Source organism: Gadus chalcogrammus, chromosome 8 (assembly GCF_026213295.1).
Source record: "Gadus chalcogrammus isolate NIFS_2021 chromosome 8, NIFS_Gcha_1.0, whole genome shotgun sequence".
Classification (NCBI taxonomy): Eukaryota; Metazoa; Chordata; class Actinopteri; order Gadiformes; family Gadidae; genus Gadus; species Gadus chalcogrammus.
In genome coordinates, this window is record NC_079419.1 from 16,007,911 (window position 1) to 16,026,010 (window position 18,100).

The following is an 18,100-nucleotide window of genomic DNA, read 5'->3' on the forward strand; positions in this document are numbered from 1 at the left end:
TTCCTGCCCAAATTGAGATGGAGCGTGAAGGTGGACTTAGGGGAAGTGGCCCTGGTTAGGGCTGCTCAGGGAGGCACGGGCCGGATTATGTTGAGCAGACACAATTAAGGGGGGGAAATATAGGAACAGCTCCAGTGTCAAGGGCCGTGCTCACTGTGGCTACCAATTCAGGTGTTTGGAGTGAGGGCTGACTCCTGAATCTCGCTCTCGCTCTTGCTCTCTGGTCCCTCTCTCGCTCTCTCTATCTCTCAGTGCTCTCTCTCTGTTCACTCTCTCTCTCTAAGTTCTCTCTCTCTAAGTTCTCTCTCTCAGTTCTGTCTCTCTCTCTCTCTGTTCTCTCTCTGTTCTCTCTGATCAATGCTACCATACATGCAGTTCTTTCTTCTTTCTCTTTGTCTCTCTCTGTCTCTCCCTCTCTGTCTGTGTGTGTCTCTCTCTCTCTGTCTCTGTCTCTGTCTCTGTCTCTGTCTCTGTCTCTCTCTGTCTCTCTCTCTGTCTCTGGTATATACAACGACTGCGTTGTTTAATGACTTGGCTGTAATAATGATATGGCTCATATAATTTGGAAGGAGGGACGGGGAGAGGTGGGGCTTACAGTTAACTACACGGGATGAATGCTCTCCATGCTGTCATCATTGTTATTAAAACCCAAATTTTCACATGGCGGCATGGAGCTCAGATAACGATTGAAAGCCGATTGCATGGTAAATGTTAACTGTGTTTCATGCTTGTTGATTCATGGCAGACTTCAACCCCCCCCCCCCCCCGCTATGGAGACCTGCTATATTGACCTGATTCCTATAGCCGCTATAGCCTCAGGCCTAGACTGAAGGCTATAGCACGCAGGTCTACCACCTCCTCCCAGCTTGGGTACTTTGCGCGGCTTTCCCATCCAAGGGTCTCTATAGCAACCCTAATAGCAAGCCGGGCGTTCAGACCACGGAAACAGGGAGGAGGTCGGCCAGGGGGGATGACTGACAGGGTGGCTTCCCGCTCACCATGACTGTTCGTCCGCAGAGCTCTTCCCACCGCCTGACCGTCTTGTGGGCCCGCCGTGGAGCGGATAAAGGAATCTCGCTGGTGTGAAAACAAACCCTGCCTGTCATCTCCGTGTCATCTCAATGTATTCTCCATGTCATCCCCGATCCCCAGCGGGGGCCAACTCTCTCTTTTGCGATGTTTGTGTATTTCACTCAAGAGTTGTTTGTGAGAGAAAGAGAGGGAGATGAAGGGGGGGGGGGGGGGGGGTATAGAAAGAGAGAGAGCTCATCCTCAGCTCGTTGAGATGCATCGGCCGTCCTCATCGTCCACCCCCAGTTAATGCGACAGAGAGAGTGGGTGGGGGGTCATCCTCCATAACCAAGATTGGTTTATCTGGACACACACTGATGTATGGGGCCCCTATTCCCATCTCCCATCTCTCCATCTCTTCCTCCTCCTCCTCATCATCATCCTCTTCCTCCCTCCCTTCCCATCCTCCTCAATCTAATTTCTGAGATTACCTCCTTGGGGTTTGGAGTGGGAGGGAGAGGAGGAGGAGGGAGTGGGGGAGGAGGGGGAGGAGGAGGGGGGGGGGGGCTCGGTGCTGATCTACAGTCTTAACTCGTCGCTCCAATTGGCGGCGTGTCTTTGGCACGGGAAACTCCTCGGAGGCTCTGGCTGCTAACGGACTTACTCAGCAAGCAGCGAGCGTCCATTAGCTAATGACGGTGGCTCTCCTCTGTTCAGAACCAGCCCCCTCCGCCAACCTACACACACTCCCCTCCTCCTCCCCTCTTCGTCTAGCCTTTTCCCTGGCTTCGGTATACTGATGACACACATCAGCTCTCAACACCACCTCAACCGCCACGTCCCCCCCCCCCCCTCCGTCCCCCGTCCCCCGTCCTCCCCTGTCCTCCAAATGGAAATATACGCCGGTACAAGTGAGCCTTCATCATCATCACCATCCTCATCCTCATCTGATGATGGATTGCCGTGCCATTAAATTCAAATCTGAACCCAGAGGGCCGGATTATTATTCCTTCACATCACCCATGAAAAGGAAAACATTTCTTGGAGTTGAAGTCGGTTCTACGTGATGGACAGTTGGGGGGTTCTCCCATATGCATTCAGGCGGCAAAGGAGGAAGATTCGATATTGCGTTGCACCCTTTGCTCTTACCCCCCCTACCCTGAGGGCTGGCCTGTTAACCCAATGAAGTGTTTAGCACGGCAGGATGGATGTCCTGAGGGGTATGCGCCTGCAAGAAGGATATGATCAACTTGTGGGAGGGGCTGCTCCCTTCTCTCCTCTCTCGAGTTTTCTGATGACTAAGATGTATCGGCCTCACCCCTATTTCCATCTGTCCACACACTGATTGGCTACAACTCAAGAGCTGTGCTCCGTGGTCATTCAGGTAGGAGAGCAGTGTTCCACTCCGCCCTACATCCCATGAGGCCACCTGCTGAGGCTGAAGAGGTCTGAGGGAGCAGACTGAGGTGCATGATGAAGCACTGACTGTACTCCCCTGTCTTTCCTTTTGGACATGCTTCCTCGAGTGAAGAGATCGAAATGCGTCACTGATCTCTTAAAAGCCACGGCTGATCCTGACAGTAAAACTGGTTTTAACTACACGCGACAAAATATCCACGTCTACTTATTCTGATCCATATTCAGATCAACCTATATTCATTCTCTAATCGTAGATACAACTAGCACAGTTGGGCCCTGTATTTACACAGAGTTCTCACAAAGTCTAAAAGTTCATTGAATTGTGGAGCAGATTGCACCAGTCTACACGCGTGGGTCCCTGGTGCCCTGTTTGGACCTCCATGTGAACCCTTTAAATGTTCTTTCCATTGACACGCAATGTTTTGGCTGTCCTCACCCCCTCAACCTAGCCTGCCATCCCCCATATGGCCTCTTTACACCCTCCTGCTCTCACTTCCTGTCCCCTACTATAAATAGAGCCGTTACCATCCCTGTCTGTGTCTTATGTGCCCGGTGGCTTACCTGGTGCCTGTCCAATAAGTATTCAAACACAATGCCCCCTGGGCTTATTTTGGTGCTGGCCAGAGCATACAGAGATACATGTAGGCATATTTAGAAATTAATGCCGGTGTCATTCTGTGCAGTACTTTACAGTACGGGTCAGTAGGCTTACAGTATGGGGTAATTTATCTTTATGACTATTTAGTATCTATATTTTTTTTAAGTCTTATATGCATACTGAGGTGCAGCCGGTTTAACTTTTTCTCCTTCTTTCCCAATGCAACAATTCCTCTTTCATTCACCAATATGTTTAGCCGCATAATTCCCTCGCAATCACCCTTGATGTGTTTACAAAGAGGCGATTCAAGGGCAATTATCGTCAACAGCTCCAGTGTTGCTTCTCCAGGGAAAGGGCCAAAAGCCACTAATTTAGCGATCATCTGCAAATGATTTAATGGTTGTAAACGAGAGGCAGAGGGAGAGACTGAATGTTCTCTCTTCCTAGAGCGTCAGGGGCTCACTCGCTGATATATGAGAGACCCTCTCTTTAATTAGCACTGACATCATTTGGATGGAGAGAGAGAGAGAGAGAGAGAGAGAGAGAGAGAGAGAGAGGCTGAATGACAGAAAAGGACAGAAAAATAATGGAGAAAAAGAAAGAATGCGAGACAGAAGGGGGAGAAAAGGGGAGACGGTTAGGTAACCATGAATCAGGGGGAGGCACATAGAGACAAAGTGATAGAGATTTGAGCAGAAGATTGAAGACGGCCTGACCTGAAGAGAAGGAATGTGGATAGAGAGTTGACAGAAATGAGAATTAAGACATATGACAGCAAGCTTCCCCTACACTTATATCACATCGCACAGAGGATAGACAGATACCACAGTATTACTTACTGTACTGGGATGAATTTTGCATGACAAAGCACTAATTCGTGAATTACTTTCGGTGGTACATATAGAAAGTTGTATTTTGATGAGTGAATACAGATTTAGAGTGTCTGGGTTGAACTGAATCTGTTAAGAAAGTACATTGTTTGCAGTATCTTGCCAAAGGCTGCAAACCTAATTTTAAGTCACGTACGTATGTTTCTTCCTTTTCATATTTATGATCCACCTTTCTTGGCGCACCGATGTCATGTCGCTGCTGTGCTTTATGAGATCATGCAGTGAAAAACAATGTAATAGATCTGAATCCTGGACATAATTCCAAACGAAATGACATTCACGCAAAAAAAGATCTCGTAAATCGTAAGTAAATATATGGGGACAGAGACAAATGGGATGAAAGAAAAGGTGAAAGGGGCCCAGGTAGTGATCGCTGGATGAGGACGAGGATCAGGTCAGAGGGAGGTCACCAGGAGGTCACCAGGAGGTTACCCAGAGGTCAGCGCTGGGTCTCACTCCACCCCATTAGGCCAAAGATAACAAACACTGGTACAGAAGCACAGCAATCACACTCACCAATACAAACAGACGCAAACCATCGGGGTCATTTGAGTCCAATTGTTGATGTGTTGATGGAAACCAACACAAACACACAGTACTGTTTGATTTTACGCACACTGACAAATTACCCTAATCGTTAAAAACACTGGAATTGATTGAATGGATGGCTTTTTCTTTCTTTTCTTTTTTTTTGAAATGCTCCATGAGCCAGTTAAACGGCATTCTTTGTAATTGCCGCTGAGAGCCATGACTGTTTATTGGCGGAAACAGATAATTGATGGGGTGAGAGGGTGAATTGCGGTCAGAGAGAGATCTCTTTATAGTCGGCGGTGACACGAAGACTGGCTGCGGCGGGGTGATGGATGGTGAGGAGGAGACCCTCGAGAACGACCCTGAGGTTTGAGCGAAGACAGGGAGAAATGTGGAATGTTGTGATTCTCACCAACGTCAAGTCATAAAATGCACTAAAGCATGCTGAAGCACGCAAGGACACACACACACACACACACGCAAACACACGCACACGCACACGCACACGCACACGCACACACACACCACAGAAAGCCACATAAGCATCCACGCCCACGGACGCACACGCACGTGCGCACAGGCAAAAACGCACATGCTGTTCTTTCCGATTATTATTTCTCGCCCGGCTGAAAATCCGATAGCACATTTGCAACGGCACCATAACACAGCTTCTTTGACAAACGTTCCGAGTGTCAATCGTGCTTAATGCCCCATAAAAGCACTATAGCATGGGCCCGACATTACTTACCGCTAGTTGCTTTAAAGCTAACGATCACCCACGGCAACACGGCCGCGTCTTCCATCATCGCGGTGAGACCCCCAGACGAACGAGGAGCGGTGAACCCGAGCCCGACACCCTAAGATCTCCTCATCAATCCTCCACCTGCTGAGACAGTGATAAAAAAGAAGTGGGGGGTGGATGGGGGTGGTGGGGCTGGTGGTGGTGTTGGTAGATGGGGTACCTCAAGGTTAAGAAAGCTATGTATGTACATTTGTCGGAATCAGCAGTGTGCGGGCCTCTGCCTTTCACTGCTTTGTAATGCCAGGGGAGCTGTTCACTTGAGCAAAGCAAAACACAGTAGCACCCCCTTCTCCTGGGCTTAGCCGTCGCAGGCGGCAGCGAGGCGTTGAATAGGCAAGCTGTGTGTATTTGGCGTTCCATGTGTGCATTTGTGTGTTGTGTGTCTGTGTGTGTGTGTGTGTGTGTGTGTGTTTGTGTGTGTGTGTTGGGGGGGGGGGGGGGGGGTTGTGTGTGTGTTTGTGTGCATATGGTTGAGTGCTTGTACCCATGCCTAGCCATTGCATTGAGGGGACAAGAAAGTGGGTTCCTTCCTCACAAAGCCTCCACCAGCCCTCTCCTTCCTCTTTTACCCACAATGCACTGCATGCTCCGGCTGAGAGAGGTGTCTGAGAGCAAGGGATGAGAACATTCCCCAGGCTTCTCGGGATAATCCCTCGATAAATAAACTAGGGAAGAGAGACCACCGTCGCTATCTGTAAGCTAATATTCCCCCCGGGGCGGAATGGACCGGCCTGGGGCCTGCTGGCGGCTCTGGTTCCCCCACTCTCTCACCCTTGCACACTCTCCAGGCCGCCACGCACATGATATGTGCACTTACATATAAGACACACAAACACACACACAAGCACTCACACGCACACGCACACACACATGGACTGGACACATGCATACATATACAATATATAAATAACTGCTTTTTGAGCCCAATAGTTGACTGTTGCCTGGCATGGTTGGCTTGGTTAGCCCATTTCAATGCACTGGTAGAACACACTTTAAGTTCACTTTCACCCTAAAGTCTCTCTCTCTTTCGCTCTCTTTCTCGCCGTTGCTCTCTCTCTCTCTCTGTCACTCTCTCTCTGTCGTCTCTCTTTCTCTCCTCTCTCTCTCTCTCTCTCTCTCTCTCTCTCTCTCTCTCTCTCTCTCTCTCTCTCTCTTTGGCTCTCTTAGTGCTCAGGCAATCACAGAAGGAATGCAACCCATGAAATAGCTAAAATAGTAATGGTATAACAAGGACAAACAGGTGGCCGCACACGCATGCAAGTACTCAGTCACTCACTCACTCGGTCACACACACACACACACACACACACACACACACACACACACACACACACACACACACACACACACACACACACACACACACACACACACACACACACACACACACAATGAAACACACATAGAGAGGGAGATAGGTCGAGGGAAAGACGGACGGAATACTTGTTAGCACGAGTGAAAGATTGACAAAAAAGAGATGAAGAGCCGAAGATAAGAGACCAAGTGTGGAAGCGAGAGTGTGAGAGAGAGACAAAGAAAGGGGGGAGTGAGAAAGAGGGAGAGAGCATGAGGCTGAGTACATTTCCATTCTGCTGCCACCGTTGGGTCAAGAGATTATTGATTTATAGCCGCGTTGAAGCCCGTGTCATTACTCAAGCTGTCATCTGATTGGCCAACAGCATTATTTAGCCATAGGATCCCCCAATATGAGATCTCGTCTTCATTCCCCTAACAGGCAGGGCTGTGTTTATTTTTCCCATAACAACTTTGTGTTCGGTTTACATAGTTGGGTGTTTAGTGAGGCCCTCAGGCCTCCAGTTGTGTTGGGGCCCGTTGCCTTGAAAGGTGGGAGGGGGTGTTCTCCATTCTCCTCTGGCCTCAGCAGAGCAAAGTCCATTTGAAATGCGCTCTGCAAGACTGGCTGTCTGTTTTGGAAAGGAGGCGATAGCACAAACAGAACTCTTGGCGCCCTCCTGGAGACCAGAGTGTTTATATGGGGAGGGGGGGCAGGTGGTCAGCAGAGAGCCTTTGTTATGGGAATGAGCAAATTAACGGCATCATGTGTAATTACCAATGACACATTTGTATATGGACAGCTAAATATTTAGATTTCTAGAACGACGCGCATACAAATACGGACGAAGCCTTTGTCCATAACTGTTATGGATTGTTGGTCATTCTAAAATCATCGTTTACCAACTTTGATATTGTATCATTATGAAATGTAGCTCTGATAGACTTATTATCTGTAAGAAGATACCCTGGCTACCAACGTGACCCCTTATTCATCCCCGGCCTCTGATTGGATGGTTTAATCACTCCTCACCTCTCCATCGTGATAGCCACACACTGGTAGTGGATGAGCTATGGGTACCTTGAAAAGCGCTGTATAAACCCATTTAATTCTGTTAATTCTTATCAGTATGGCCAAAATAGGTCATAGGAGGTTTGAAACAGTGAAACCACTAGCTTTTACATTATCCATATAGTTGAATGATTTTGAAATCATAAGTGTTTTATTTCTATAGATTTGATTTATTAAACTCCCCCAAGATTATCATGATACTAAAAGTTTCCATATTCCCCAGCATTTAATAGATAGATGTATAACGACGTATTTGTTTAAACTTATGTATCTATCTGTCTGTCTGGCAACATGTGACAGATGGTGTTCACACCCAACAGACACTTCAGTCTGTAACCCTGGTGGTTGGCGGAGCTGGAAACCAAAGGCCATCCCAATGCTTTACGAGGCCCTGTTTAATAACATATTATAAACACTCAGCAGGCCGTATTAAATTGCCTCTGAGGCAGGAAATGGCCCCCAGGACAGTCATTTGGGACGCCTGGTTATATTGTGTATATATTTGCTTTGGTCCTGCGAAGCAGCAAAAGGTCACTGTAGGAGAGAGAAATGGCCTCTTCCTGTGTTTAACTCCAGGCTAATCTGTTTGCAAAGACAGGCGTAGCGCATTATTGCTTGTGATATTCACCCAGCTCGTGTAGTGAAATAATTGTCTCCTCATTGATGCGAGAATGTTTTCATTAAGTTGGTGTCAGCTTTTCTTTCATTATTTGTTTAGGGTCAAACGTGCACCTCGAATGCACCACAAATACACCTTCCCTTCATGGTTTAAAACCAGGTGCGGGTGTGTGTGTGTGTGTCTGCACCTCAAAGCACATGTTTGTTTGAGTATTGCGGCAGTCTTAGAAATGCTTTTGAAGTATTCTCTAATAGCTCTGGTTATTACTGAAAATGGTGCTCTGCTGCATCTTACACACATGCAGACACACACACAGACGCATACACATATACGTTTTTTTTAGCTCTCAGTTCAGTAGAGCAGACCATGTATGCTTCATGTTGTCTAACACATCCTCGCTATCTCTGGATAGATCCCACTCTGTAGTGAGTTTGTAAATTCATTTCAAAACAATTACACTCACACACACACACACACACACACACACACACACACACACACACACACACACACACACACACACACACACACACACACACACACACACACACACACACACACACACACACACACACACACACACACACACACACACACATACACAATTCCAAGTCTGTATGGGAGCAACAGTTGCCCCCCCCTCCCTCTCTTAACCCACACTTTGCCATATGTGTGTGGCATCACCCCGTACGTTCATGTGTTTGTGTGTGTGCGTCTGAGAAGCCCATTCCCGCCACATGCGAGTGTGTGCTTTATGGGTCCAACGGGAGCGAAGGTTAATGCAATAAAAACAAGCAGTCCCCGTGCCATGCAGCTTCCCCTGGAGGGACCAAGGGAGAGGAGGGCATGCAGGGCCTGGAGATGGGGGGTGGCAGGACCTGTGTGTGTGTGTGTGTGTGTGTGTGTGTGTGTGTGTGTGTGTGTGTGTGTGGGGGGGGTTGCTCAGGGCGAGTATGACCTTCATTTAAACTCTGTTTATAGGACACATGTGATGAGGGATCCTGCCCAGCCCTCTAGAGGGAGGGCCTATTTTTAGTAGAGGGGGGGGCGGGGGGGGGGGGGGCACATGTGCTGCTTCCAGGTTTACTTCACATCTTTTCAGCATGTGGACACACAAGCAACGGGGAAAATAAACACACGCCACACGCAGGCACGCACAAGATGCACTCTGGAAAACACTGGCCGCACGCGTTCTGTTTTTGCGTGACTCTTTCTTTTTTCCGTGCGGAGATGGCTCACGTGCTTATGTCGGTGCATTCCGTTGTTTCAGAGCTTTTACAAGCCGGCTCTTAAACACGTCCACCGGCCGGTCCCTCGTATGCGACACGGGGGCCCCTCAAGGCCTTTGATGTTAGCACCCACGGCCTCCTTCTTTTTACCATTAGCGGTCCCTTCCACGAGTCCTCCCTCAACAGGTGGACCTTATGGAGCCGCCGTGCTAGCTTGTTTACTGCGGTGCACCCCACCTGGTCCCACAATATCCCCCCCCTCCCCCCTGTCCTCAAACAGCAGCGGCTCTCACTGGTAGTAGCCCTGCAGCCCTAGCAGGTCCATACACCGTTGACCGAGCGCCTCCACTCAGGTCAGCAAGTGGGAGGGAACAAGCCGTGCCCGACGGCGGGGCAGGGCGGGATGAATGCCGCAGTGCGCCCGCCCAGAGCAGGAAGCGAAAGCGGCGCCGTTGATCAGCCCGGCTGCTCAGAGTCCGGTGTGTGTGTGCGCGGCTCTCCGGCCATTAGAAGGCCTGTCAGTCGCCATCTGCCATTAATTGAGCACTACTTAATAAAGCTGCCCCCGAGGCTTTTAAGCCAATGAGATGAAATTGATTTTGCGTTTGGATCCGAGGCAGACGGAAGCCCCCCCCCCCCTTCCCCCCTTGTGTTTCGACTCTTCCTCCTCCTCCTCCTCCTCCTCCTACCCCTCCTACTCCGCCTCATATTTTCTATCTTCCCCGCTGACTTGAATAGCCGCCAGGAGAAGACACACCACATTGTTGCCAACTCTCTCTCTCTCTCTCTGGCTCTGTCACTCTCTCTCACCGTCCTTCCTCTGTCCTGCTCTCTCCCTCCCTCTATTTCTCCCTCTCACTGCTGGCCGCTCTCCCTTATCTCTTTTCCCTGGGGTCTCCATCTCACCCCACTCTGTCTCTATCGGTCTTGCTCCCCCTTTCGCTCTCACTTGTTCTTTGTGGGTGTGCTGGCCTCTGTGATGTTGAGAAATGCCGCCAGACAGTTTGCCAGGAAGTCACTCAACATACCGACCGCATGCATTCCTCCAAACGCCTTCTCTCCTCGCTGTTCCCCCGCCTCCTATCACCGTGCTCTTTCTATGTCACTCCTTCTCTCTGTCTCGCTCTCTCCCTCTTTCTGTCCCTCTCTTCTCTCACCTCTTTGCACTTCATTTATTTGGAATCGATTGCCCTCTAATATCCCACTCCACACATATAATATATAATGAATGTTAGACATTCAATGAGACACATAAAATGTTAAATCAAAGTATCTGAAAAACGGTTACCCTTAAATTGTAAAGTAAGGATAGATTTGGATAATCTGTTTTTCTCGTTAACTTTAAGCTGTGTGTGTGTGTGTGTGTGTGTGTGTGTGTGTGTGTGTGTGTGTGTGTGTGTGTGTGTGTGTGTGTGTGTGTGTGTGTGTGTGTGTGTGTGTGTGTGTGTGTGTGTGTGCGAGAGTCAAGAATGCAGGTATGCCTTAGAGGTTTATAGTTGACCCCTCTCTCCCCCCTAAAAACCTCACACGTTGTTATGTGTTTTCCGTGCTCAACGGTTGTTTTTGTGTGTGTTTGTGTGTGTGTGTGTGTGTGTGTGTGTGTGTGTGTGTGGGTTTGTTTTGCATGTGCCCTTTTGCAGGTGGACAAGGTGTGTGGCAAGCCGACCGGGGAGCCAAGCACCATGCCGCCCAATTGGTCAGAGGTCACGACCTCTCGCATGACATCACCCCCTCTCTCTCCAACCCCGCCGTCTTCACAAGAGGCTTTGGGGAAACTTGCCCACCTGAGGAGGTAAGAGGCTAGGAAAGCGCCACATAAATACAAGCCCCGTCACCGTCTGGTGACATTGTGGTATATATAGTATTTGCTCTTATTCATAGTGCCGTGTCGTAACTTTTTTTTTTCCTTTCGATATGAATATAAATAACAAGTGTTTTTTTGTGTTGAGTTTATTTGATGTTTGTGAGAGTGCAAGGCAGTGCTAGAAACTAAGGAATAATAATAAAGGAAAAGCTGTTATGCAGACATGCAATTATACCAAGATTTTCTTTTTTTTGAAGACCTTGACAATTGTCGTTTTATGAAAAACGCAACCTGGGAGGGGCTGCGGGGTCTATATAAATGTTCAAATAAAAACAGATCCCTACTTACACACCCACAAACACACCCACACACACGTACAATAACAAAAACACACACACAACCACTGACACACCCACACGCACATACATCCACAGAAACGTGCACCCAAACACATACACACACACACATGTACACACACACACACACGTAAACCAACACACACACGTACACCAACATACACAAACCCACACATTAATATTCAGACGAGAGAACCAAACGTGGATGTTGTGCTTGGCAGTGCAGTCTGTGCCCTCCACTACGTCTGTGCGGCCCCGGGCCCCTCGGCCCCCGGACCCTGCCCACAGCAGCTGGCAGTGATCTGTCAGCAGGAAGGGGGGGGGGGGGGGGGAGAGATGAAGGCGGGGAGGATAAGATTAATCATGACAGAACGACAATTTCCTGTTGATCGAGGCAGCACTTTATACCAGCACCTCTGATCCGCTGCCCACCTCTTCTGAAAGTGGCACCAGTTCATTCACTAATTTATTCATTCACACGCACACATACACACACACAGACCAACACACACAAACACACTCGCCCACAAACAGAAACAAATGTAGTTGTGCACACATACACATTGAATCACCCTCTCTCTCTCACACACACACACACACACACACACACACACACACACACACACACACACACAGACACAGACACAGACACAGACACACACACACACACACACACACACACACACACACACACACACACAAATGTATTTTTGCACACCAATACACACCCATATAAACATTGAATCACCCTCTCACACATACACATGCATCCTAAAACACACAGATAAAAACACATAAAAATGTGTGTGCACAAACACACACATACACACACACACTGCATCCTAATTCACACACCTACCCACTCATAAAAATGTTAACACTCGCAGGATTGCACACATGCACACATTCACACATACCTACGCCTCCAAATGTGTGTGTCTCTCTCTCTCTCTCTCTCTCTCTCTCTCTCTCTCTCTCTCTCTTCTTTATCTCTCTCACAGTCAAACTACCACACACACACACACACAAAAACACACTCAAACTCAAACTTTCTCTCTCTCACACACACAACTGACACGCACACACACAAGTGTTCCCAGTGTGACCTTGTCCAAAACCATAAATTAGTTCTCGGGTGCCAGGCTAGCTGACAGGTTGGCCTGGCAGCACCGCCTGCCCGCGCTGCCAAGCCGAGACACAGCACATGTGGCCGGGCGGCCACTTCACAGTCATTTCAGCACCCGGCGCAGTGAAGAGAGCGCGGTCCATCCTCTGGAAAATATGGAATAGGATAGGCTCGGCTAACATGGGGCTGTTTACCTTTGGTCCGGGTGCAGCAGGCAGGGGGAGAATCAAAGATCCAGTACATGGAGACGCTGCTTCACAACATTGCGTTCATTTTCTTTGGCTTGTTCAGAGTCCTGCTCTTTTCAAAACAACTTTTGAAAAGTGTTTTTGTTCATCTTTGACCCAAGTGTGTGTGTGTGTGTGTGTGTGTGTGTGTCTATCTTTGTGAGAGAGAATGTGTGTGTGCGTGTCTGTGTGTGAGAGAGAAAATGTGTGTGTGCGTGTGTGTTTGTTTGTGTGTGTGTGTGTGTGTGTGTGTGTGTCTGTTTAAGGGGCAAATTACAGTGTTTTTTTATGTTGGACAGTCTTGTTTGTGCATGTGCATGATTCAGCCCTCTCTCTCCTCCAAGGTTAATTGACCTATCTCCTCTCATCCCTGCTTGTTTGTTGTGCCTTCCTTTTGTTTCATTCCTCTCTGTCTCCCTCCCTCTCCCTCCATCCCCCTCTTCCTCCATCCCCTCTTCCTTCATCCCCCTCTCCCTCCCATTCAATACCCCTCAACCCTCCCACCCGTGCTTGCAAAAAAACAAACACCCATTGCCCTGGACTACAACTCCCATCACCCCCAGCTCATTCTACAGTAAACATAGTCTGAGAGCGACCACTAGGTAAGCATGATCCAAGGAGACCTACCCTTCTAATCTGTATATTTCACTGACATGATCTTTCTTTCCTTCTCTATTACTCTTGCTTTCTTGGTTTTCTAGTTGTTTTTGAACAACCTACACTTTGACAGCACATACATCCATTCGTAGTCCTAAGTTTGAACATCCATAATAATCACACAATGCTGTCAGGTGGTCAGCCTAGAGAGACATGGTCTTCATCCAGCAGCCATTTCTGACCTGAAGGATTCAACTCTAGAATAAAACACACTTTCACTTTTATAGCTGGTCGTAATGTGTCAAATGGGCTCGTTTGGACAGATCGTCTGGTCGCAACGGATGATCTAATGAAGCGTCTCAAAATCTTTATGTCTCGTATCTAATTTATGGAAGTCACCCGACATTAACATACTCCAGAGACTGTCAGATGCTTTTCTAATGATCAATTATTTAGCGTGTTTATGATTGATTGACAATACTGAGATACCTAATACTGTGTGTGTGTGTGTGTGTGTGTGTGTGTGTGTCTGTGTCTGTGTCTGTGTGTGTGTGTGTGTGTGTGTGTGTGTGTGCGTGTCCATCCCACCAGAGAATTCCTGATGTACCTGCAGCGCTACAAGTCGTTCTTCTCAGTGCTGCCGGAGGTGCTGTGCGAGGGTGACAACGTGGTGGACGACTCCACCTGCTGGAGCGGAGGGGACGTGGTGGAGAGGTGAGGGGGTGGGGGGGGGGGGGTGAGGGGGTGGAGGGGTGAGGGGGTGGAGAGGTGAGGGGGAGGAGAGGTGAGGGGGTGGAGGGGTGAGGGGGAGGAGGGGTGAGGGGGAGGAGGGGAGGAGACGTGGTGGAGGGGTGATGGGGTGGAGAGGTGAGGGGGTGGAGAGGTGAGGGGGAGGAGGGGAGGAGACGTGGTGGAGGGGTTGCAGAGGGCAGGATGGGGAGGATAAAAGTTGGGTCGGTTGGTGGTTTAGCATGAAGGTAGAGGGGGCGTGGTCGAGGAGGGTGTGGTGGTGGAGCACAGGGACAGTATAGGGGAGGGAGGGGGGAGGAGGGAGGGGGAAGGAGGGTGGGAGGGCCTGAGGAAGCGCTTGGCTGGGGATGATAGAAAATAGGAAGGAGATTTAGATCGGGGAGGAATCGAGGATAGAGGAATAGAGGTATGGAGAGAGAGGGAGGGAAGACCTGTTGCATGGTGGTGCGTGGAGTAGAGAAATAGCAGCAATGGAGAGCAGCCTGGAGTAGCCATGGGGGAATAGAGAAGCGAGTTGTCCTCTGATTCACCCCGGCTCATTTGAATACCCAAGCTCCCTCTTAAGACTCGGAGGGGATCAGATCCTATCAGAAATGTGAGGTTCTGAGGTGTGAGGGTTGAAGATGAGTAAAGAGGGTTGTTAACTAAGCTTGCTAATCAGTATGCCTGTACTTGTCCGATGCAAAACCCTTTTTCGCTGTGAAGTGGCTGATGTTGGCTTAACGTTTGAAAGGTTTTACTGTTTGAACGACAGTGTTGGGAGAGCTGTTTGTTCTGTATGGTCGGAGACACGTGTTGCTGTTGAACCGTCGCGTTCGTTAACGCTCAACCTGTGGACACACTACTTGCTCTTTCGATTATCTACGCTCAACTTTGACTTGAGAACACAGTCCTGAGAATTGGGATTGTGTGTGTGTGTGTGTGTGTGTGTGTGTGTGTGTGTGTGTGTGTGTGTGTGTGTGTGTGTGTGTGTGTGTGTGTGTGTGTGTGTGTGTGTGTGTGTGTGTGTGTGTGTGTGTGTGGTATGTTTGTCCCAAGGAGGCTGGTCCTAATCAACAGTGGAATGGCGAAATCATTAAAAACATCTTCATGTTGATGAATTGCAGGACATTGTGTGCAAGAGTGTGTTCTGGTGTGTGTGTGTGTGTGTGTGTGTGTGTGTGTGTGTGTGTGTGTGTGTGTGTGTGTGTGTGTGTGTGTGTGTGTGTGTGTGTGTGTGTGTGTGTGTGTGTGTGTGTGTGTGTGTGTGTGTGTGTGTGAGAGCACATGCTCATGTTTACTTAAAACTGAAAAAGCAAGGCATTTATTAACAAACTCTCCTTTTCAATTTGAAATACATGATGTATTTATTCCCTGATTTAAATGTCAAGTCTTCAGGTCTTTAACCTCAGTTATGCAGGCTTGTGTTGTTGTTCGCAAAGTATGAAATGCCTTATTGTGTGTGTGTATGTCTGTATATTTGTCTGTGTGTGCCAGTGCACGCCTGTGTGTGTGTGTGTATGTGTGTGTGTGTGTGTGTGTGTGAACATAAGTGTGTGTGCGGGCCTCCTCATCATCCCAGCGTGACATCAACAGACAGCAACAGGCAGGGCAGCTGAGCCAGAAGGAGTCTGTAAACCATTCTCCGCCTTCTTTAACGTTAAACTCTTCGTCCCCTCCACCCCTACTGCGCCTCCTCCTCCTCCTCCTCCTCCCATTATGCGGCGGGCCCTCTCCTGGCCCTGGTTACCGCGGCAACATCAACCCCTTGGCAGGGGCCAGACTGCCCGAGACGCCGTGCTCCCCCGCAAGACGCTGGAACAGAGATATCTTTCTTTGGAGGCTAATTGTTTGTTGGATCCCCCGACCCCACCACTCCTCCCCACCCCCCCCCCCCCCCCCCCCCCCCACCACCACCCACCTCATTCAGTGGAGCGGGATGGTGTCGTACATTAGGCTTTACACATGTAGCAAATGGAAGGACTTTGGGCACATTAGCAGATCCCCAGGATTAACTGAAAGACCCATCTTGATCCGCGCTTGGCAAGGACTTTTATCAGAGGTGGGATTAATGGGTAAGGAAAGCCTTACCACCCAGCTGTAGCTGGCTCCTCTTCACTCCTGTCGACTCCCCTACTCTCTTCTCTCCTTCTCTCCTCTCCTGTCATCTCCCCTCCTGTCCTCTCTTCTCTCCTCCTCTCCTTTCCGATCCGGTCTTCTCCCCTGCTGTCTTCTACTCCCCTCCTGTCCCCTCTTCTCTTCTCCTCTCCTCTCCTATCCGGTCTTGTCCCCCCCTCTCTTCTTGTTCCCCTCCTCTCCTCTCTACTCGTCCCTCCTCTTCCCTACCCTCCTCTGAGGCCGTGTTTAGCTCACAGCTCATTTGTCGGTGCCTGTGTTAATTTGTCGGCACAGGGAGCAGGCGGCCATGGAGGAGTTCAGAGAGGTGCTGAGTGCAGAGCAACTAAAGAAAACAACAATAGTCACTAACCACTGTGGACAGGTTGTGCTGGCTACTTTTTAAATAAAGTGTTCTGTATGTCTGTGTGTGTTTTGTGTGTGTGTGTGTGTGTGTGTGTCGTCACTATGACTCACACAATTTGAGTTGTGTGTAAGTCTTGAGTTGTAATTGGTTAAAGCCCTGTTTTCACACACTCCCAGGAGAAAGCAGGGCAGCCTTGCTCCCGGTGTCACGTGTCCTTGGGCGAAATGAAAAACACCAACACGCCACACAGATCCCCAGGTTTTAGAAAGCACCGCTCACAGACAGGGACGCTGAGGTAGCCACTGTGTCCCTGTGTGTGTGTGTGTGTGTGTGTGTGTATGTGTGTGTGTGTGTGTGTATGTGTGTGTGTGTGCATGTGTATGGGTGCGAGCCAGGGGCCAGGACATCAACATGAAAGGGCTCCCCATCATAGTGGCATGGTGCCCCCTCCCGAGACCCCAACCCCTACCCCCCCCCCCCCCGGGACCCCCCCAGCCCCCCCTGACCATGTGCCCCTGATCCCTGATGAGGGAAGCATTGCAGAGAGAGAGAGAGAGAGAGAGAGAGAGAGAGAGAGAGAGAGAGAGAGAGAGAGAGAGAGAGAGAGAGAGAGAGAGAGAGAGAGAGAGAGAGAGAGAGAGAGAGAGAGAGAGATGCGAGGGCAGGCAGGGAGAATGGAGGGGTTGGGTGGGTGGGGCGGGGGGCCCTGGCAGGATAAAGCCTCATTGTGGAGGCAGCTGAGTGGGGCACAGCCCTTTGCCGTGGGGACCCCCAAAGCTAGGAGAGGGGGAACAAAGACCCTCCTATGAGGCGGCATGGGAAAGCATTGGGTCGCTGCTGCCTCGACTGCAAGCACGGTACCGCCGGCATTGCCACCGTCAGCGGCTGGGAATGGTGCCTGAGAACGGGCAGGCTAGGGTAGAGGGATGGGGTCACCCTGGAGGAGAGAGAGGAGAGGGGGGGTTGGATGAGATGGGCATTATAGGAAATGTAAGGGGAACAGAGGTTTGGGGTGAGTGTGTGTGTGTGTGTGTGTGTGTGTGTGTGTGTGTGTGTGTGTGTGTGTGTGTGTGTGTGTGTGTGTGTGTGTGTGTGTGTGTGTGTCTGTGTGTGTGTGTGTGTGTGTGTGTGTGTGTGTTAAAGTGGTGTTGAAGTACTGGACCTCCATGTGCAGCCATCCAACGAGGGTACCTAACTCGTGCACCACATTGTGTGATAGTGAGCCCCCCCCCCTCCACACACTCACACACACACTACTCCATATCAGTCCACACATAGGCCATATGCTGTTTAACAGCTTGAGGGGGCATTTATC

The 18,100-nt window shown here is 49.6% G+C and overlaps 1 protein-coding gene across 2 annotated transcripts in view; it reads left to right on the forward strand.

The window, feature by feature from the left end:
- The window catches only part of gpc5c (glypican 5c), a 111,625-nt gene that overhangs the window by 33,138 nt on the left and 60,387 nt on the right, over positions 1 to 18,100 (forward strand). The window contains exons 4-6 of one of the 2 annotated variants that reach the window (XM_056597749.1): positions 11,105 to 11,256; positions 13,541 to 13,579; positions 14,166 to 14,288. In XM_056597749.1, coding sequence (XP_056453724.1) covers positions 11,105 to 11,256; positions 13,541 to 13,579; positions 14,166 to 14,288 — 314 coding nt within the window. The remainder of the gene's footprint in view (positions 1 to 11,104; positions 11,257 to 13,540; positions 13,580 to 14,165; positions 14,289 to 18,100) is intronic. The other variant, XM_056597750.1, reaches the window with a different exon arrangement.